The sequence below is a fragment of the Bison bison genome, unplaced genomic scaffold, assembly GCF_000754665.1.
Source record: "Bison bison bison isolate TAMUID 2011002044 unplaced genomic scaffold, Bison_UMD1.0 scf7180017864041, whole genome shotgun sequence".
NCBI classification, from domain to species: Eukaryota; Metazoa; Chordata; class Mammalia; order Artiodactyla; family Bovidae; genus Bison; species Bison bison.
The window spans coordinates 1,612,381-1,636,056 of record NW_011494613.1 but is presented as its reverse complement, the minus strand read 5'-3'; the positions used below and the strand labels follow the sequence as shown (position 1 = coordinate 1,636,056).

The 23,676-nt window shown below is 35.0% G+C and overlaps 1 protein-coding gene across 9 annotated transcripts in view; it reads left to right on the top strand.

The window, feature by feature from the left end:
* Nucleotides 1-23,676, top strand: part of RALGAPA1 (Ral GTPase activating protein, alpha subunit 1 (catalytic)) — a 211,085-nt gene that overhangs the window by 55,844 nt on the left and 131,565 nt on the right. For 8 of the 9 annotated variants that reach the window (XM_010835311.1, XM_010835310.1, XM_010835304.1 and 5 more), the window contains exons 8-12: nucleotides 3,419-3,557; nucleotides 4,579-4,787; nucleotides 6,579-6,818; nucleotides 17,770-17,967; nucleotides 20,340-20,477. In XM_010835311.1, the coding sequence (XP_010833613.1) occupies nucleotides 3,419-3,557; nucleotides 4,579-4,787; nucleotides 6,579-6,818; nucleotides 17,770-17,967; nucleotides 20,340-20,477 (924 nt within the window). Of the gene's footprint in view, nucleotides 1-3,418; nucleotides 3,558-4,578; nucleotides 4,788-6,578; nucleotides 6,819-7,424; nucleotides 7,481-17,769; nucleotides 17,968-20,339; nucleotides 20,478-23,676 lie in introns of those variants that run through there. The other variant, XM_010835308.1, reaches the window with a different exon arrangement.

Genomic DNA, 23,676 nt, shown 5'->3' with positions numbered 1-23,676 from the left:
TGAGTAGTTTGTATATGCTGTCATGGATTAGAAAATGTTGCTGATTTAAGGCAGAGGAACCAGAGATCAAATTGCCAACATCCACTGGAATATGGAAAAAGCAAGAGAGTTCCAGAAAAACATCTGTTTCTGCTTTATTGACTATGCCAAAGTCTTTGACTGTGTGGATCACAACAAACTGTGGAAAATCCAAGAGATGGGAATACCAGACCACCTGACCTGCCTCCTGAGATATCTGTATGCAGGTCAAAAAGCAACAGTTAGAACTGGACATGGAACGAGACTGGTTCCAAAACGGGAAAGGAGTACATCAGGGCTGTGTATTGTCACCCTGCTTGTTTAACTTAAATGCAGAGTAAGTACATCATGAGAAATGCTGGATTGGATGAAGCACAAGCTGGAATCAAGATTGCTAGGACAAATATCAATAACCTCAGATATGCAGATGACCACCCTTATGGCAGAAAATGAAGAATACCAAAGAGCCTCTTGATGAAAGTGAAAGAGGAGAGTGAAAAAGCTGGCTTAAAACTCAGCATTCAGAAAACTAAGATCATGGCATCCGGTCCCATCATTTCATGGCAAATAGGTGGGGAAACAGTGAGAGACTTTATTTTGGGAGACTCCAAAATCACTGCAGATGGTGACTGCAATCATGAAATTAAAAGACACTTACTTCTTGGAAGGAAAGTTATGACCAACCTAGTCAGCATATTAAAAAGCAGAGACATTACTTTGTTAACAAAGGTCCATCTAGTCAAAGCTATGGTTTTTCCAGTAGTCATGTATGGATGTGAGAGTAGCACTATAAAGAAGGCTGAGCACCAAGGAATTGATGCTTTTGAACTGTGGTGTTGGAGAAGAGTCTTGAGAGTCCCTTGGACAGCAAGGAGATCCAGCCAGTGCATCCTAAAGGAAATCAGTCTTGAATATTCATTGGAAGGACTGATGCTGAAGCCGAAACTCCCAGTACTTTGGCCGCCTGATGCAAAGAACTGACTCATTTGAAAAGACCCTGATACAGGAAAGATTGAAGGCAGGAGGAGAAGGGGATGACAGAGGATGAGGTAGTTGGATGGCATCACCGACTCGACGGACATGAGTTTGAGTACCAGGAGTTGGCGATGGAGAGGGAGGCCTGGTGTGCTGCAGTCCATGAGGTCGCAAAGAATCAAACACGACTAAGCGACTGAACTGAACAGAATCTGAATTTTATGTGTATATACCTTATGCGAGCCAATTGTGTTTACTTTCTAGTCTTTCGTTTATAGTTAGCAGCTGTGGCACTTAAATGAAAGATGGTGTGATTTGGGGATCAATCTGACTAGAGGCAACAATTGAGGAGGTGGACTGAGGATGCCCCTAGAGAGTGGAGAGATGTTATTTTTACTTAAACCTACTTGTACTTTCAAAAATTTTAGGTACATGTATTATGTAGGATAACCTGTTTGTTTTCATATATGAAATGTGCATATCCTGATTGATAAAACACTTTTAGCATATATACATTTCTTTTAATTGTTCTGAACACAAAAATTCCCTGTGTCTCAGAAACAAACCTTATGAAGTTAATTTGCACCCTGAATGAGATGGCCAGGGTTTGAATCCTGACTGTGCATCTTACTGATAGTATGACTTTTGGTAAAGTACTTAACCTCTCTATGCATCAAGTAAAAAGAAAAAAATAATACATATTCCATTTTGGTGTTTGGGGCTTAAGTAATTAGTGTATAGTATTTAGAATAACCAACTATGATATATAGTATGTGTTTTGTAGTGAGTCGTTACTGTTACTGTATTACCAGTTTTTATTTTTAAAATGTCTTTTGTACTTCATGTAAATTTTTAAAATTGTTTTACTGGTTTATTGAGATACAGTAAACTGTAATGTTTGAAAAGTACATTTTAATTACAAAATAAAATAAAATTAAAGAAAAAAAAAGAAAAGTACATTTTGATGAATTTTATTACATGTAACCCCCCCCGAGACCATCACAACAATCAAGATAATAAATGTATCTATCACCCCTAAAAATTCTCAGATGCCATAGTAATCCACCCTTCTGTACCTGCCTGCCACCCTTCATCATCTTGTTCCCCAGGCTACTGTTGATCTGATTTACTTTCACCGTAGTTTGCATCTTCTGTATTTTCATATAAATGGCATCATATTGTACCTCTATTTTTCTTCTATTTTTGGTCTGGCTTTTTTTTTTTTAACCAACATAATAATTTAAAAAATATTTATTATTGTATGTATCTACAGTTTGGTTCTTTTTATTGCTGAGTAACTTTTCAGTGTATGGATATGCTATGATTTGTTATCCAGTCATCTACTGATGGTATGGTGAATTGTTTCTAGTTTTGGGTTATTACAGATAAAACTACTATGATTATTGGTAAATAAGTCTTTGTGTGAATACAGACTTCTTTTCCCTTGGGCAAATACCTAGTAGTAGAATAGCTAGATTGTATGGTAGGGTGTATATTGACTCTTTTCCAAGTGCTTGTACCTTTTTATATTCCACTAGCTATGTTTGAAACTATAAAAGATTGCTTCATATACTCACCATCAGTTGATATGGTCAGTCTATAGTTTTAGTCATTCTAAAGTTAATGTACAGTAGTCTCTCGCTGTGGTCCACTCAGGTCCACTTTATTGTCCCCATATTTAGATATCTTCCTCAGCCTACTGGAGTTTTCACACCCTCTATTTCACAACTCTGCTCCTTCTGGCTTACTCCCCTCTACACTTCGTGGATACTTTGTAAGACTCTGAGTCCCCCCTGAACTACTGCCTCTGTTATACTCCCTCCATGGATGCCTCCTGTGGTCAGGCTCTGATTGCCTGCACTTGACTGACACTCTTTCATACCTTCCACTCTTCCCTCTCACATATGCCTGTTTTGTTTGACTTTTAGGTTGAATTATTCAGGAAGGGAGAAAGAGAAAAGAACACTATCATCTTTGTCAGTAGTAGAGCCGAGTTTTAAGTCAACTTTGACAGTTTTCCAGAGCACATTATAAGATTTTTGAAAGATAACATGTATCATTGGCCTCTTATACACAGATATTTTTCAATGAATACGATCTACACTATTACACAAGCCACTGTTGCTTGAATCTATGAATATGGAGGGCTGACCGCAACATGACAGATGAATTTTTAAGTGCACGGAGGATCGGCACTTCAACCCCCAGGTTGTTCAGGGGTCAGCTGTGTATTGTATTTGCATGGCAGAAGTTTTTCTATTTATATAAACATATGTACATACACAGATTTAGCTTTTTATCTTTGTGGTCTAAGTTTAGTTTATTGCTTAGGTAGCCTCTTATAAGCTTGTTTTTAACAGCTAGTATTTTTTTTTTCCTCTTTTTTTCCCTCCTAGAATGATTCTAATTTTTTGTTTATTTTTAGGTAAAAAGTTTAGAGTGGAAGAACAAAGAAAACCAAGAAAGAGGATTTTCATTTTTGTTTTCACATTTTAAGAAATATTATTTGCCTTATATTTTCCCAAACATCTGTAAGGAGAATAGTTTATATCATCCTGTACTTGGTAAGTAATCTTTGTAATTTTCTGAAATATATAATAGTAAAACATTCATCAGTAGATATTTAGCATTTATTATCTGCAGAAAACTTGCCACATTTAATTTGTATTGATTAATTGGAGATAGTATACCATCATTCATACTGAATGTCATACTGAAAGTACAATTTTATTAGTGTAGAATTTTCATTCCGAGTGAAGAGATTTATCAAAAACTTATTTCTGGGTATCACCTCTTGGAGAAGTTAGCCTACCAGGAATATTTGTGATTACAAATTAAACTTAATTCTAATGTTTGGTATCATCTTTAAACTATTTTGTAAAACTTTTTAAAGGTCCTTCAAAGGTTTGGTTTTGTATGTCTTTTTCAAATTCTATATGAATAATTATATTGTCATATATTTTGATCATATCTTGTTCCAGTATTTAGTGACTATGCCAAAATGTCTTTCGGAACCTTGAAGCTATAGCCTCAAGGACAAAGCCTGGGTTAGAAGTAGACCACTGCCATGTATAGAAGCCATTGACAGCCTGTATGTAGAACTCTCTTTTTTGCACAAAGATGTTTCTGTTTTAAGTTCTGCCAAGTTTAGACAGCTCACAAGCTTAGGCACAGTCATTAAGGCTGGTAGAAATGACTTAAATTAGAGTAGCAGACCTTTACCATTGAAAACAATATTTACTTTAAAAATAATTTTTCTATGAAAATTCTCATACTTTGTATGATATCAAAATATGTGTCTCAGACCTAGTTAATTGAAGTGAGCTCTCATTAATTTTAAATGGCTCTGGAAATTTCTTAATATTTTTAATTATTTTTTTAGTGATATTTTTGCACATTTCATGTATCAGCTGTATATGTTTCAGTCTTCTAGATTCCCATGCTAATATCTAGCAAATTATTTTAAAATGTATTAATTCTATTTCTTAAATCAGGATATTATCACATTTTCTGAAATATTTAAAAACATAGATTTATCTAAGCATAATTCCTTTCCTATTTTGGTTTTTGTTTCAATGTGTGCAGATATCCCACAGATGAGACCAAAGCCACATTATGTCATGATCAAGAAGGATGCTGAAACCAATGAGGCAATCTATTGTACCAAGGAGCCTTTCATTAAGGCTCGTGTTATTGTCATTCGTTGGCTGGTTTCATTCTGGCTGGAGCCAAAGCCACATACAGGACCTCATATTCCTGGGATGGAAGGTGAAGTCTTGCCCAAAAATATTCAGGTAATACACACCCAGAGCAAACTTGTTAAAGTTAAAAATGGGTTTAGGGATTTGTCCACTGATTTCAGTTCCTTAGATGCAGAACCCATTTAAAACAAATAACAACACTACATTCTCTTTATAAATGTATTTTGTAAATCCAGATTTTAATAAGCATTATATAAACAATAGTTTTCTTAATGAAAAATGGAATTTGTAAAGTTGTAAAGTATAGAAGATAATTTCAGTCATATATAAGTCTCAGCTTATTTCTTTATTTCATGTTAATTAAATATTCTGAATTGTGCAAATTCTTGCAGTTGGAAACAACTTGCAATTAAATGACCTTCATAGTTCTATTTACTTTTTATTTACTTTGTAAATATTTAGCTACTTATTTTGATTGCCCTAAGTCTTAGTTGTAGCACACGGGCTCAGTAGTTGCTCTGTAGCACATGGGATCTTAGTTACCCAACCAAGGACCAAACTCACGTTCCCTGAGTTAGGAGACAGATTCTTAACCACTGAACCACCAGGGAGGAAATCCCATTCATAGAGTACTGTTTTAAAGTCCTGTCACCGTGTCATGTCCCCTTTTTTCAGGAACACCGACTCTAGAAATGTGATGTAAAGTTACACAGCTATGCAGTGGAAGGACTAATATTTAAAATTCTGTATTTTTAATTAAACCATTACCCTCTTTTTTCACTTGCCCCTCCTCTCAATGTGCATTTTTTTTCCTGAAATTGTCTTTATTGCAGTGTTTTTATTTTTCCTTTTCTCATATTTCCTCATTTTAAAAATATTTTATATGTGTGTGCTTTTTATACAACCTCTTTTAAGTACTTTAAAAGTTAAGTGGAGGTATAAAGTATGTTCATTAACATTCAGAAAATTTTACTTATATTCCCTCTAGCCTTTTATTTGTCTATAGCAGATTACGTGATGCGTTTTCCCCAAAACATTATGTTCTAGGTTCTCTATAAAAAGTTTTTGAATGTAGATACTCTCAAGCAGAACTGTTCTTTCGGATCCCAGAATTCAATAAACTAAAAATAAGATTTTTTTTTAGTTGGGAAGGCATATTTGAGATCATTTACATACTTAAAACCCTTTTATTTTATAGATGATAGAACTGAGACCAAAAATTGAATAATGTACCAGAAAGTATATTATCATGTCACTGTATAGTGACGTGTATAGTGCTACCTATCATACCATGGTAGTAATTTCTTTATTACTGCCTTAAGACTTTTGCTTTTTCCCTAAATTTAGCCATCATCTTCAGTCATGGTAAAAATTGTTAAGTTATTAGAATGCAGAGTTTTCTAATATATATTTTATGTTAGCTTCATTTCTACTTTTTCTGTCATTTTTTTTCTGTTCCTTTGGTTTTTTTAAGAAGTTTTTGCTTGCATAATCTTTGTTTATGATAAAATAGAGATGACTTTACACATTTAAGACAATAAATAATCCAGTTTTAAGGTATTTGTTATTGAAGATCAAGCTCACTCCATTGACATTATTCTTTTACCCAGTCTAATCGTAACTTGTTTGTGCTGCAAACACACTGAAAAACTTAATTGAGTAGATGTTTGGTGATTATCACTATGTCACTTAGATGTTGAGTTATTTCATTGCCATTTAATTATTTAGCATGGATTCTAAATGAAATTAAAATCTATTCCTAGATTTTAAACAATGCTATAAGTTACTTATGGAATGCTTTGAATTTTGTCAGTATTTGCTATTGGAAGACAAAATATTGAGTTAAAGGATCGTGATATTCTCCCCCTTGTGTTTTTATTTTAGAGAGCAGCTGCTAGTTTGGTATCCAGAGAAGAAAACAAAAATGATAATGCTGATAAAACAGATAGAAGTACAGAACCTGAACAGTCTCATTCCAACACAAGCACTCTCACGGAGCGAGAACCTAGCTCTTCTAGTCTCTGTAGTATTGATGAAGAGCATCTCACAGACATTGAAATAGTTCGCCGAGTTTTTTCTTCTAAAAGAAGTAACGTAAACTTTGTCACAGAGATATTTCGTCAGGTAAAATATCTCTCAATATTTTTAATTTGTAATATAAACTTTTGCCTTTAATATTGAATATACTGACTTTTAGCTATTTAGAATTTATTCTTCATGAAAAAAATTTTTTAAGTTCATATTTAGTTTATTTATAAAACTTACTACATTTAATCCTTGAATGTTTTCAGTTATTTTTTTAGTTTATGATAACTTTGGTTTAATAATTATCCCCCCAATATTTCTTCTGTTACCAGAATAATTTTCTTAGTGACTCACTTTATGGTTTGAAAGTTTTCTTCCTATAATTTATTAATAAGTTATAGTAAAGTTATTTATCTTTCACTCTAAAATTAATAAAAAATGATTTATGAATACAGAGTGTCTTTATCCTCCATGTGGAGGCTCGGTTTTGTCTTCTAAGGCATTCTGAAATTTAATTTGCTTAAGGCATATATTGTTTGGGGAATAAAGTAAAGAAGAGGGAAGGGAAAATAATAAAAGCTATTTCACATAAAGATAGTTAAAAATTCCTAAGTGCACATTTTCAGTTACATAGAAATTTTATGGGAAAATAAACCTTTTGAAAACTAATCATTTGCTCTTAATAGCAAAGGTACTTAACTTTTACAGGTAAACATCATTGAGTTTTGTAGCTGAAGGGGATCATTCAAGTCTCACAGCAAGTAAGTGGTAGATCCTGGACTAAAAATCTGTTAGTGCTCTTTATTCTATGCTACACTGTCTTCACATGCCAGGGAGCTCTCCAGGCAAAGCAGATTTTCATCTCCTACATGTTTGTTGATATGTAAAAGAAAGCATGAGGCAGCATTAGCTTTGTCAGTTTAAGGTAAACAAACAAGTTGTAACATTTTGTCCAGCTTTGGCAGTGAGTTGCCAGCTTTAGGGTTTGGGTTGACAGAATATATGACAAGTGCGAAGGGAAAAGTATTTGACAAGTATGAGTGGACTACTTTGCTTATGGGAAAATATAAAGCTTATAGAACTATAAAGGTTTTCTAGTTCTTAAGTCAGTTTGAGTATGTTTGTTTTTGTAGGAATTTGTTCATTACATTTGTTTTTAAATGCGTTCTCTTATAATCTTTTTAAATCTCTGGAGCATTTATATTCATGTTTTTCCTTGTCATTCCTGTTAGTATTTGTTCCTTGTTTGTTTTTTCTTGATGATTCTTACCAGAGATTTGTCAGTTTTATTAGTCTTTGCAAAGAGTGAACTTTTGGCCTTGTTGATCCTCTGTGCTTTATGTTCATTTTCTCATTTGTTAATTTTGCTCCTTGTTATTTCTTTCTACTTTTCTTGATTTTATTTGATGGTTCTTTTGCTAGCTAATTTAATTAGTCTCACATTTTTTTCATATAAGCATTTTTGAGACTGTTATTTTACCTCTTAATGCTGTTTTGGCTACAGTCTACAAACTTTGTATGTGTATTATTCACTTCTAAATGTTTTATAATTTTCATGTTAATACCTTCTTTGACCTGTGAGTTATTTAGGTGTCCATCTTCCAAACAAATAAGACTTTTCTAGTTTTCTTTTTTCTCACAGATTTCTAATGTGATTCTTTTTGGTCAGAGGATATAATTTGTGTAATTAGCATGTAGTCAGTCCTCATAAATGTCCTATGTGTTTGAAGAGAATGTATTCTTTTCTATGAAGTTCATGATTTTTAAAGTTTATTAAATCAAGCATATTATTGTGTTGGTGAACTTTTCTGTATTCTTACCTAAAATTTTTGGTCAGCTTTACCTCACAGTTATGGAGAAGAGTGTATTAAAATCTTTTGTTCTGATGGTGATTTGCTTATTTTTTTCTTTGTAGTTCCATAAATTTTCCTTTGTATATTTTGAAGCTTTATAATTAAGTACATACATATTTATAATTTTATATCTTCTTGGTGAGTTAAACTTTTTGTTTATGGACCTCTTAATCTGTAGAAATTATGTGTAGTGAAAAAGAAAACTTAATTTGCTTAAAATCTACCTATAGTAGTCTATCTACTTTTAGTACATTAATACCACTTTTTATTAGAATTATCCTCATGTATATTTTTTTAATTCTTTAATTTTAAGTTCTTTTTATTACATTTTATATGTCTTTTGTAAATATGGTTAGATTTTAAAAAATCTTTGTGTTTTAATGGAATATTTATTATAATTACTGATATGTTTGGATATATTGGTATGATCTTATTTTGTTCTTTTTATTTTTCTTATGTCTGTATTTTTTATATTCCTCTTATTTTTTACTTTCTTTTTAATTGATGTTTTTTCATTCTATATCCTCCTTCCTATCACTTGGTTTGAAAGTTTTTTCTTTTCCTTTTCCTTTAGTGATAACTATCTAAATTTTAACATACATACTTCACTTTCCAAATGTAAAGTTATTGTTTTTTTACCCTCTTCCTAATCAATACAAGGTTAATAGAACCCTATTATTCGGATTTCTCCCCAAATAATATATGGTTATTAACAAATAATTCAGTTCTATTTTGCATGTTTATATATTTAACTCCAGTATCATTATTATCTGTGTGTTCAGTTGATTTACAGTTATTTTTATTCATCACTCCTTTTGATTATGATTTCTTCCTTTTCAGGTCTTTCATTTAGAATTACTTTTCTCTGCTTGAAATTCATCATTGAGAATTTACTTTCAGTTCAGTTCAGTCGCTCAGTCGTGTCTGACTCTTTGCGACCCCATGAGTCGCAGCACGCCAGGCCTCCCTCTCCAACACCAACTCCCAGAGTTTACCCAAACTCATGTCCATCGAGTCAGTGATGCCATCCAGCCATCTCATCCTCTGTCATCCCCTTCTCTTCCTGCCCCCAATCCCTCCGAACTTTAGGGTCTTTTCCAATGAGTCAACTCTTTGCATGAGGTGGCCAAAGTATTGGAGTTTCAGCTTCAGCATCAGTCCTTCCAATGAACACCCAGGACTGATCTCCTTTAGGATGGACTGGTTGGATCTTCTTGCAGTCCAAGGGACTCTTCAAGAGTCTTCTCCAACACCACAGTTCAAAAGCATCAATTCTTCGGCACTCAGCTTTTCTCATAGTCCAACTCTCACATCCATACATGACCCCTGGAAAAACCATAGCCTTGACTAGATGGACCTTTGTTGGCAAAGTAATGTCTCTGCTTTTGAATATGCTATCTAGGTTGGTCATAACTTTCCTTTCAAGGAGTAAGCTTAGTGGATGTCAAACACTTACAAAGTTTTGCTCTGACAATGCCTTTATTTTGCCCACATATTTTTTCCACTGCATATAAAATTCTAGATTGACAGTTATTTTCACCCAGTACATTTCAGGTACTTTCCCACTTTGCTGGTTTACCATGTTACTGTTGACATGTCAGTCAGCAGTTGAACTGTTGATACTTTATAGGTCAGTTGTCTTTCTCTGGCTTTTAATACCTTTTTTTTTTTTTTTTTTAAACTATTTGGCATTTTGTATTTTACTGTGCCATATTTGGGACTTCCCTGATAGCTCTTGCAATGTAGGAGACTCCAGTTCAATTCCTGAATCAGGAAGATCCACTGGAGAATGCATAGGCTACCCACTCCAGTATTCTTGGGCTTCCTATGTGGCTCAGTTGGTAAAGAATCCACCTGCAATGTGGGAGACCTGGGTTTGATCCCTCGGTTGAGAAGAGCCCCTGGAGAAGGGAAAGGCTACCCCCTCCAGTATTCTGGCCTGGAGAATTCCATGGACTGTATAGTCCATGGGGTTGCAAAGAGTTGGACACCACTGAGTGACTTCCACTTTCACTTTTCACTGTTCAGGTCTAGATTTCCTTTTATTCTTCAGGGGATACTTTGGGCATACTGTATTTATGGATTAGTATAATTTTACAGTTCTGGAAAATTTCCAGCCATCATTCTCTCTTAAAATATTGTCTCTGAACTTTTTTTTTTTTTCCTTTCAAGATATGTGTTAAACCTTCCCACTTAATACATCTACTAATCTCACATATATATATTTTCAATCTCTTTGTCTCTCCATGCTACATTCTGGATACTTTCTTTCTAATTACAACTGTTTCTGGAAGTTGGCCAGTCTGGTCAATTTTAGGTCTCTAGTTCATACCTTACTTTTTATGTATTGATCTGACTTTTTTTTTTTAATTATATTTATATTTTATTTTCTATTGACTGATTGATCCTCCTGATATTCCCGAAGTCTTTAAAGGTCTGAGTCTGCCATATTTTGTTTCTGAATGTTCTTCCTCGTGGTGCTATATATTCTCTTGAAATATTTTGTGGTCAGAATTTTGATTCTGAACTTTTGCTACTTACGACTGTTTCTTGGTTTGTTAAAGATTGATTGTTCCAGAGAGGAGGTGCATTTACTGCATATAGATAGATGCAAGGAAACTCTTCAATCTCACATTAAACTGAACTCCTGAAGTTTAAGCCAGGCAGATAATATGAACGTACAAGTGTAAACCTGTATTAAGGCTAGCTTTTGGTTACAGCTTTTGAGGAGATGTCTGTTATCTACTTTGCCTCTATGTATGGGCAGTTTTCCTTGCAGACTTTTAATGGGGTAGACGTTTAATGAGAACAAGGGCTCTGGAATATGCCCTAGATTATAGAACACTTCTTCCCTTCCCAGAATGTTTCTCTTGAGAATTTAGAATTCTTTAAAATCCCTTTCTAAGGTCTGAGTCTGTCCCCTGAACGTCCCTCAGATCTTTAGATAACACTTCATAACCTGTACCAATATAGCAGGTTTGGGGTCATTTTTAGAATGTAGCTTGTCACATTAAAGAGAATGAATTTATCCCGACATGTTTCATAAAGACATAGGTATTTGGAACCTTAAGGTAGACATATTTAATGATCAAAGTCCTGGGAAACAGGGCTTGGGAAAAATAAGAAATATTCAGAAAAAAACTGTAAGTTGCACAATACTGTATAACAAATATAGGCTACTCTAGGAGCCTGGTGGGCTGCAGTCCATGGGGTCGCTGAGGGTCGGACATGACTGAGCGATTTCACTTTCTCTTTTCACTTTCATGCACTGGAGAAGGAAATGGCAACCCACTCCAGTGTTCTTGCCTGGAGAATCCCAGGGACGGGGGAGCCTGGTGGGCTGCCATCTCTGGGGTCGCACAGAGTTGGACATGACTGAAGCGACTTAGCAGCAGCAGTTTTAAGTGATGGGACTGGATGCCATGATCTTTATTTTTTGAATGTTGAGTTTTAAGTCAGCTTTTTCACTCTCCTCTTTCACTTTCATCAAGAGACTCTTATAGGTCCCCTTTACTTTCTACCATAAGGGTAGTGTCATCTGCATATATGAGGTTATTGATGTTTCTCCCAGCAATCTTGATTCCAGCTTATGCTTCATCCAGCGGGGCATTTCACTGATGATATATATTCCTTTGGAATTCCAATTTTGGAAGTTTCCCTATCATTCTTTCTTCCTTGCCCCTATAGATCCGTAAAATCCAGAGTAATTGGTTCCACTCAAAATGAAACCACTTTATTGCTACACCTAAAACCTCTCTTGAGTTTGGACCTCATGTAAGTTTTTATTTTCAAATATTTCTCCCTACTTTTTGGCTCATCAGTGCATTTAAGAAGATAAAAAATTTTTTTTAATGTATTACATATTTTTTTCAGTTGTACGATTACTTACCCAGTATCACAGTCTTGGAAATAGAATTCCCCTTATTGGGTTTTTAATGATACTATTTATATTTTAATTTCTAGAAGTTAATAGTTGGTTGTTTTTAAATATCTGTATAGTGATTTTTTTCCAGTGGCTTATTTGTTCATATTTTCACTTTCTTAATATTAAAACATATTAAAATATTCACATTCCTTATTCCAGTAATTCTAGTAACTTAGGTTTTTGCTGTTCTGGCCTTGTTTGTTGTTTGTTTATTCACCCTCATTTGTTTGTTTGGATTTTTATGTTCAGAGCTTACATTTCTTTGGAATCTTATGAAAATTACTTTAAAACCTGAGTTGAAGCATGTGTTCCTCCAGAAAAGATTTGCACTTGCTTCTCTCAGGTATGCAGGAGTCCTGTCAACCTTGGTTTACTTTACATTACAATTCTTTGCTTATGATTCTTCTCACTTTGCAGCACTCAAAGTTAGGTGATAGCCAGCCTGCGAATATGAGTTTCCAGGGAAGACTGGTATTCCTTACTCCAAGTCAGCAGACAAGTTTCCTCACTGACTCTTCTCTGGAGTCAAGTTTTTTCTTCCTCTCCTAGCTCACCATTATTTTGAGGATGTACCCATGATTGGTTTCACGTTTATATGGTCTCTCCGGTCCACACAGAGGGCATTAAAGCAAAGCTCTGAAGGCTGTCCAAGGCAGCACCCACCTGTTGCATTGCTTACTCGCCCCTCTAGATCAATACTTTCATTTTGTTCTAGACTCAGAATACCCTTACAAGCTGAGCCATTCATTTAAAAGGTATATTATACTTTTCATGTGACAACTTTTAGGTGTTCTGTGCAAGTAGATTCTAGGGTATCTTTCTTACAATACTGCTGGGAACTGAAGTTCTCTGAGATGTTATTTTTATTGTAACAGCTGCTTTTTAAAAGTGGTTTTTAAGGCAAAACTTAAATAAAAATAGATTTTCGGATGGTGACTCCAATGAATCATTAATGTTTTGAAAGGAATCAGTTTCTAAGATTAGATTGTAGTAGAAAAGCTATTTTTACTTGCTTAATACTGATGATAAGTTTGCGTAACGGAGAATCTGTGTAATAATTTCTGTTTTAATTTGAAGGCTCATATGTTTCATACTGTGGTATAGACAGAAATATTTCATTAATTATTAGGTATATAGGCATATGATGATTTTTGCCCTTAGCAGTCCCAGCTAGAGCACAAGTCCCTCTGTAGGTAAGTTTAGTAGAAATGTCTTATCTTTTCGTCTTTCAAATAATTTCATCCTCATAGCCATTACACTTAACTGTTTCCCTGTCTTCAGCCTTCCTGTCTTTCCTTCCCACCTCCTCTTCTTACCTGGCTACTCAACCTTTAAGATCATAGCTTAAATGTGAGTACACCAGAAAAGTCTTCCATGACCACCCTCACCCATTCACCTGCCCACCCAGAAGCAGGTGTACACACACGTGTACATACACACACACACACACACTCTCAGTAAGGACCTCTCTTTAATGATGTTTTTGAAAACTATACTCACCTTCATAGTATCTCTCCTGAGTTTTAGAAATTTTTTAATGTTTGTTTAATTTTGATCTTTCTTATTACCCTCCATAAATACTTATTCATCATTGTAGCCATAGTGCCTGGCAAGTGAGTTAGGTACCAAATAAATTTTGGTGAATTTGTTTAGTGAATTATCAAATTTGGTGAATTAATCAAGAAACTCAGTAACTGTTGAGTGCTGGGCACTTTGTTAGTGCTAGCTCTGGGCTAACATGTATTTCTAGAAGCCAAGTCTTGAGACAGTTTGTTACATAGGTGATAATTTTTTTTAGGGCCAGTTTAATGATTGTGAGTTCTAGCTCAGATGAGGGTATCTATAATGTTATGTGTCTTTAAAAGAAAGGTACAACTGTAAAGCGTAAATGCCCAGATTATTTGAAATGATAAAATTATTCTCCATATCCCTTCAGTTCAGTATAGAATAGGCATAATAACACTATTTTATAAATAAACCCATTCTTTGTGCTGTATGTTGTTAGTACTTGTGAGGAGCCACAGGTACTTTGATGTGAGGTAAATAAAACACATAAAGAGTTTAGCCTTTAAAAGCACCATAGATTTATTTATATGTAATTTAAAAATACATAAATGGGGGGCTGCTGCTGCTGCTAAGTCGCTTCAATCGTGTCCAACTCTGTGCAACCCCAGAGACGGCAGCCCACCAGGCTCCCCTGTCCCTGGGATTCTCCAGGCAAGAACACTGGAGTGGGTTGCCATTTCCTTCTCCAATGCTTGAAAGTGAAAAGTCAAAGTGAAGTCGCTCAGTCGTGTCCGACTCTTAGCGACCCCATGGACTGCAGCCTACCAGGCTCCTCCATCCATGGAATTTTCCAGGCAAGAGTACTGGAGTGGGTTGCCATTGCCTTCTCCATAAATGGGGGGCAGTGGGTGGCAAAGTATAACCTGGGGCTCCTGAGAAATCCCCAGAACCTTTTGAGGTTCATAAGGTCAAAACCTTTTTCACTCTTGCTGTCTCACAAGTGTACAGTGAAATTTTCCCCGGGGTACCTGACATACGATATTGTATCAGATTTAATATGGAAGCAAGCAGATAAGAGAATCCAACTGTCTTCTATTAAGCTAAACATTAACGAGATTTACAAAAAAGTAAATAATTCTACTTTTTATTTGGAAAATGAATTATTCGTGTTAACATACATTAGATTAAGTATTCTGAGACAAAATGTGAACCTCTTTGTCTCTAAGGAGATTTTTCTCTAACCTTTTTGTCTCTAAGGAGACAAAAAATTCCCGGGTCTGCTAAATGCTCACTGTATTAATTAAATTTTAAAGAATGTGTTTGTCACAGTCTGGGTTGGTTAATAATGGAAGCCCATTAAAAAAGTAATCAGAGACTAACATGTTTCTTAGCGTTTTTTCACCAAAGAAGAGAGCCTTAGCTACCAGTAAATCAGATCCCATTGGCGAAGCCACTTATTAGAAAACTGTGTACCAGGTTGCCTTAAGCTGATACCATTAACTATTTTACTTATTTTTTATCTCTTGTTTTCATTTTTTTTCTCCCTGTAGTTTTCTGGTTCTGATGTAGTTTTATGGTCATAAAATCATAAAAGTGGAGATGACCTCGTAGGTCTACCTGTAGAGAGAAAATTGGCTGAGTATTAATTCACATATTCTTGCCTATAATGACAGATTCCCTTATTATCAATTAATACTTGTATCTGATTGTGAGTGGTACTTCTTTGTAGAAAGATTAAGGTGCCAATATATGGATTTGACTTCCCTGGTGGCTCAGACGGTACAGCGTCTCCCTACAGTGTGGGAGACCTGGGTTCAGTCCGTGGGTCAGGAAGATCTCCTGGAGAAGGAAATGGTAACCTACTCCAGTATTCTTGCCTGGAAAACCCCATGGACAGAGGAGCCTGGTAGGCTATATACAGTCCATGGGGTCGCAAAGAGTCAGACACGACTGAGCAACTTCACTCACTCATATGGAGTTGAACGTTCTGGTCTGAGACAGCTATTTTTCATTGTAAATGTATAAAATGACCCTCTAGTTTTTATGCATCAGATTTTTAGCCATGACTAAGATCAGTCTTTCCTCAAGATCCTTTAGTGTGTAGGCAAAATCAGTATGGTGGCCTATAAGGACAAATGTGATATGTATTCACTCTTGTCTTTAATAGATACATCCAGCCACTTGGAATATAGTGTGATAATTTTTGCAATAGTGAAAATCGTAGCTCTGGGTCTAACATTTTTAAAATTAATAAGCTTTATTTTTATAGAGCAGTGTTAGGTTCAAGGGCTTCCCTGGTGGCTCAGATGGTAAAGAGTCTGCCTGCAGTGCAGGAGACCTGGGTTCGATCCCTGGATCGGAAAGATCCCCTGGAGAAGGAAATGGCAACCCACTCCAGTATTTTTGTATGGAAAATCCCATGGACCGAGGAGCCTGGTCAGCTACAAGGGTCGGACACGACTGAGTGACTTCTCTCTTTAGGTTCAAAACAAAAATGAGCAGAAAATACAGAGACTTCTCATGCTAATTTTTAAGTAAATTTTTCAGTATTTGAGAATAGAACTTTTAGAGATTGAGCTTTCTTTTTTCTTCTAATATTTTTAAGGAAATCTGAACTGTTGCTTCAGTTGTAAAATAGTCTTAGAGCAGGCAGTGATGTTCAAAATTATGCCATTGACCATTAAACTGTCAGAACATGAGAATGAGAATTTGGGAATGGGTTTGTTAGATGGAGGAAAGTAGCAAGTAATGCAGTTTTCTAGGGAATCAATAATAGCAATAAATAAAAGGATTACCAAACAACATGAAATACCCTATTGATATTACACATGAACTTTTCATCATTATTTTCTTGGCTAGTTTCAGTCAGATAAAGTAGTCTTTTGACCCCATAATTGTTATTAAATATTCATAGATAATTCTAGAGTAGAAAGTATCATGTTTTAGGTAAAGGTTTTGTGATTTTTACAGCTGAAATTCATAGATAATCATTATGAAACAAATACAAAAAAATCAAGTAAGTTGAATACCAATTTTATTTGTTAAAAAAATAACAATAAAATGATAACACATAAGCACAAATATTATAAGGGAAGGACTTTGAGTAGTGAGACTGAGTGCTTTTCTTCCTTTATAAGTATGAATTGTATAAAAGGGTTTTTTTTTTCTCTGATGATTTTTTGTGTTAAGGAAAATGTTATCTTTAAACTTAAGATAATACTGAAAGGAAAGGATAATTGTAAGGTATTCCTTTAAACTGTCTAAATATTTTTGCCATATTGTTTAGCTTGTAAAATTTTAAGTGTGTAAAATGACAGAAGAAAACTCTTACCTTTTTAAACAATATGTTGTGAAAAGCTAAGTTGCCTTGTTACATACTGTTTTTATTGCTTTTTAGAGTCATTTTTTAAAATTAAAATCTTTTTATCAAAATTTATTTTAATCTACAAAAATGTGATTTATTATGAAAAGTTGTATTTACATTAAACTTATAGGAGCACAGTTACAGGGAATATGTTCATTCAGAAATAGCACTATTGAAATAAATCTTTGCTCCTATGGTTGGAAATCCATATCTACCTACCAAAAGTATTTGTCTTAATGTATTTACAGATTATTTGGAAACAAAAGGGTTTTTCTGACAATGAGTTGTTTTACTTTAGCTCTTTAAGAATCATTTATATCTCACATTTTATTGATAGAAATGTATATTTTAGTAGTTTGCAGTAAAGTAAAAGGTGTCATTATATTCTCTTTTTTTCACTAGGCATTTTTATTACCAATTTGCGAAGCAGCAGCTATGAGAAAAGTGGTAAAAGTATATCAAGAATGGATCCAGCAAGAGGAAAAACCTTTGTTCATGCAAGAGCCTGAAGAAATTGTGATCTCTTCTTCAGACCTTCCATGCATTGACAATGTCACAGAGCATGATATTTCAATGGAAGAAGGAGAAAAAAGAGAAGAGGTAAAATAAGACTTATGTATTTTAGTACCTAAGTGTAATAGATAAGGTTTTCACAGAAGTGTGATGATATGGGATAGATGGGAAGATAAAGATACTTTTCAGTATACAGTTGATCCTTGAATAATGTGAGTTTAAACTATGTGGGTCCATTTATATGAGGATCTATTTCGATAGTAAATATTACGTACCACATAATCCATAGTTGGTTAAATCTGTCGATAATGGAGAAACTATGGATATTGAGAGCCAACTATAAGTTATATGCAGATGTTTGCTGCTCAAAGGGTTGGTGCCCTACACCCAATGTTGTTCAACAGTCAATTATATTTCACAGTTTAGATAATATGTTATCTCAGTACTCTATCCCAAAGCTCTTTGATGTCACAACTTTAAAAGAGCTTGTATTCTGATTCTTTCAGTCATTGTCTAGATCAAAATTGGATAATATTACAAAAGGTATAATATTTTAAATTGTGGTGGGAATTCCCTGGTGGTCCAGTGGTTAGGACGTGGTGCTTTCACTGCTGGGGCCCAGATTCATCTTTGGTTGGGTAAGAAAGATCCTGCAAGCTGCACATCCCAGTCAAAACAAAACAGTGAGACTAAATCAAAATGGATGCTGTAGTACATACACTGAAAATACTTTTATTTGGCTGTAGCTAAGAGTTGGTGGTTGAGAGTGATAAGAAATGTGAGATAGACAAGAACTAGACCCTGTTTAATAACTTGTATGCTGTCATGATGGACTTTGATTACATTCTGGACACTGGAAAGATTCATAAATATTCATAAATAGAAAAATGGCATGGATAGTTACAAATCTCAGAAGGCTCATACCAAGCTTAGAGTGGAAGATAGCTAGCGTCCTTGTCTGGAGGCAAGGACACTAGCTAGGAAGTACCAGAAGGAGATAATAGGCACCTGATAGAGGACAGTGGCAGTTGCAATGGAAATATAAGGGAGAAGACAGATTTATGAGCTCCTTTGATGGTGAAATCAAGTTTTGATGACTAATTATATGTGAGGAATGAGAAGGTGTCCCAAGCTTTTTCTTTTGCAACCAAGTTAGTTGCCATTCACACATGAACAGGAGTGAAAAGTGCAAGTATGGTGATTATGTCCAAGGAGGCTATATTCGGATTGGTAGAAATGAGGAGAGCATGCTTGTATAAATTTACTTTTAAGTGTCTTGAATTGTGGGTTATTCAGGAAGAACTGTTCAGAAGATACCTGATGGAGAAGTATGGAGCTTAAGAGAACAGTGTAGACTAGACCATGATATATTATATTGGCTACTCGGACAAACCTGAGTTACAATACTGCTTCTGGTAATGAAACAATAGTTTGATTAGACTAAATCTCCCATATATTAAAATTGTAAGTTCTAGGCAGAATACTAAAAAAAAAAAATAAAAAAAAGAAGATACTAGATACTGTTGAATGACCAAAAGCAGAAAGAAATTAGAAACTTAAAAAAAAAAAAGAACAACATTGAGTGAAATTTCTGTTTAACTGAGGGAACTCCTTAATCAGCAGGACTTTTGACAGCTAACACTGGCAGAAAGCTGCAGTATAAATGGTTTGAAGTGTCTGTATTCATCTATCTTTGGATAACAGGAATTTTATTTTTCTTAAGTAGGATAAATAGAAGCTATTTCCTTTTATTTAAGTCATTTGGATTCTGGCATTTCCTTTAGAAGAGGATTTATCTTTTACAAAGCTATAAATAATACGATCCCATTCTTTTCAAGATTTATTTATTTACTTATTTGGCTGCGCTGGGACTTTTTCTAGTGGCAAGTCAGGGCAGGGGCTACTCTTTGTTGTGGTGTGCAGGCTTCTCATTTCAGCAGCTTCTTGTTGCAGAGCACAGACTCTAGGCATACTGGCTCAGCAGTTATGGCTTGTGGGCTCAGAAATTGTGGTGCACAGGCTTAGTTGCTCTGCATCATGTGGGATCATCCCAGACCAGGGATAGAACCTGTGTCCCCTGCACTGGCAGGCAGATTCTTAACCACTGCACCACCAGGGAAGCCAAAACAGTCTCATTTTGAATGTGTAAGTGTAAGATGGGAGGTTTATACATTAGATAGGTAGAAAAATGTCTCCGTATCTGAAATAATACAATTTCTGACTGGTCCTGATGGGTGATTTTTTTTTTCCTTATATTTTTGTCAATGAGAAATTTTTTTTTTTTTTGAGAACTTTTTTTTTACAGTGTACATACATGTTACTTTTGTAGTCAAATAGGATATCTTCTATTTTGAGATGTTTAACAGAGGGACCTAGTACTTTCCAGTTTACTTCTTGAACTTACTGACTTGTCACAGCATTCTTAATTGATAAAGTATTAACTTGATATTTTGCTTCAGGAAAATGACACCAATGTTGCTGATCATGTTCGAAATTCCACTTGGCCTAAAAATGGCACCTACCAAGATCTTCTTCATAATGCTTCTGAAGAAGCCATAGAACAAAACATACGAGCTGGTGCCCAGGCAGTTTTGCAGGTAGATCACTTTTTGTTTATTTTTATAAAATGAAATAAAAATCATTAACTATTTCAAATACATATTTCAATATTTCAGTGTAATTTTTTAAATACAATGAACCCACCACACACATTTATCAATTACTGTTATATCCTGTTAATGTTGTTTTTTCCTTAACCTTCATATCATAATGTATATTGATAAACATTGCATTTTTTTTCCATACAGTTTTAAAATTTTTATAAATTGTGTCATGGTATTACTGTCATCAGCAACTTTTTACATTATCCATTATGTTTTTGAGATTTCTTATTGATATATAGCCATAATTAATTCATTTAAAACTTCTTTGTGGTATTATAATTTATGATTATTTTGCATTTTCTTAATAATTTTTTGTTGATGGTTTTTGTATGTATGTGTTGATGGTTTTTTAAGTTGGTATTTTAAGATGGTTTCCAATTTATCAATATTCAGATAATGCTGCATTGAACATTCTTATACATGTATTTTTGGGTACGTGTTGGACAATTTCCCTAGGATATATATGTATAAGTGGAATTGCTGGGTTGGAGCGTTTGTATGTTATCAGTTTTACTTAACTATTAATTGCCAAATTGTTCTTCAGCATGATTATATTTTACATTCCCTTAGTAATGCTTATAAGTTCTTATTTCCTTGTCTCTTCCTCATAGCTTATATTGTCAGATTTTAATTTTTGCTGCTCCTGTGTATATGAAATGTTATTCTTTTTAGTTTGTGTTTCCCTGTTTTAATTTACTTTTCCTTTATCACTACCGAGTATCTTTTCTTATGTATGGCCTATTAATGTTTTTCCATTATCCTTTTGGATTTTTTTTTTTTGTTACTGATTTTTAGTTCGTTGTATTTATTCATATTTTAAATCTTACTGTTCTTGTCAAGGCCACATGTGACTTCTCCATTGTTAAATCACATGGAGTTTTTCAGTCCTAATTTTACCAGATTTGTCAGCATTTTACAGAGTAGATCATTCCTCGCTGTTAAAACCATTCTTCAGATGGCCTTCAGATGTCATCAGATCAGATTAGATCAGATCAGTCACTCAGTTGTGTCCAACTCTTTGCGACCCCATGAATCGCAGCACACCAGGCCTCCCTGTCCCTCACCAACTCCCGGAGTTCACTCAGACTCACGTCCATCGAGTCAGTGATGCCATCCAGCCATCTCATCCTCTGTCATCCCCTTCTCCTCCTGCCCCCAATCCCTCCTAGCATCAGGGTCTTTTCCAATGAGTCAACTCTTCGCATGAGGTGCCCGATATCATACACTCCTGTTTTTCTATTTTCTCCTAACTCACTGGCTACTTCTTAGGTTTTTGTTTTCTTTTCTTCTTCTTTTTTTTTTTTTTTTTTTACTGATTTTTCAAAATATTTCCGAACTTTCATGTTGAAGTACCCAGGAACCAGTTCTTGGCTCTCTTTTCTATGTAAACTTATTGATGTCTTATTGATCTTATCCATTCTTAGGGCTTTAAGTGTCATCTCTACACTGCAACTTAGACTTTTTATTTCTAGTCTGAGACTTATTATCTGAATTCTTAAGAGTCCTGAACTCAAATATTCAAATGCCAAGTTGGCATCTTCACTTGACTATCTAATAGACATCTTAAATTTGACATATCTAAAACTTGACTTATCTTGTTCAACAAACATGGTCTTCCTGCAGTTTTTCTCATTTCATTTGATGGCAGCTCTTGTTTTCCAGTTGCTCAGGCCATCTTATTTCCTGTGTTGCTTTTATACCCTATATCTAATTTGACAACAAATCCTGTCAACTTTCAGAATCTATTTAGAATCTGACTACTGTTCGGCACTACACTACTTCTTTTGTTCAGGCCTCAATAATCTTTTTTTTTTTTTTTTTCTCTTTTACGTTCAGGCCTCAATAATCTTTCATCGGGAATATTGCAATAAATTTCTAATTACTATTCTTGCTTCTGGTCTTGCACCTGCCATCACCCTGGTATATTCTCAACCCAATAGCCAGAGGGATCCCATAAATCAGATCATGTCATTTTTCTGTTCCAAAGCCTCTGGTGACTTTTCATTATCAGTTTTCCCAGTGATCTATCAAGCCTTTACATCATTGCTCCTCAAAGTATGTGGTCCACAGACTAGTGCCAGCCCACAGGTACTTACAAAATTGAGAGTGAAAGTTTAGAAACTTAAGTCATTTAATATCCCTTGATTCTGATGAGAAGTTTGGGTTTGTATTTTGCATGTCTTTTTCTCATTTCCTTTATCCTATTCATTTTTTTAAACTGTATTTTACAATAAGATTGGTCTGCAAAAGACTCGGGGGAAAACCTGTACCTCACCATTGGCAGTATAAGAAACTCTGCTTCATGTGCTCTGGCTGTTTCTCAACGCACCTCCCACTGCTTTTCCCCTTCCTCACTTCACTCTATACTTGGTAGTCCTCACGTATGCTAGGCCGGCTCTCACCTCAGGTCATTTAAACTTGCTTTTCCTTTTCTTAGGAACATTTTTCTTCCAGGTTGCTACATAGTTGACCTTTGTCTTATCTGTTTTAAGTCATCCTTATTTATATTCATTTTCTGCTCCCTGTCACTTCCTTTGCTTACTGGGTTCCACGGGACAGTGAGATGATAGTGAGGAATCCTTGTCTTGTTCTTGACTTTTGGCATTACTTCCATATATTCAGGTTCAGGCAGAACTTTTCAAGTTCAATTGCTGTTAAAACATTTGCTGTAGTTCCTGATAAATACTCTTTTTCAGATTTAAGAAATTTTACCTTTTTTCTTAGTGTGCTAAATTTTAAAAAAATGAATAAGTGCTAAGTGCTTTTCTTGATGCAATGTGATGATTCTACCTTTTCACATTTTAATCTGTTGATCAGATCAGATCAGTTGCTCAGTCGTGTCCGACTCTTTGCGACCCCGTGAATTGCAGCACGCCAGGCCTCCCTGTCCATCACCAACTCCCAGAGTTCACTCAGACTCACGTCCATCGAGTCAGTGATGCCATCCAGCCATCTCATCCTCTGTCGTCCCCCTCTCCTCTTGCCCCCAACCCCTCCCAGCATCAGAGTCTTTTCCAATGAGTCAACTCTTCGCATGAGGTGGCCAAAGTACTGGAGTTTCAGCTTTAGCATCATTCCTTCCAAAGAAATCCCAGGGCTGATCTCCTTCAGAATGGACTGGTTGGGTCTCCTT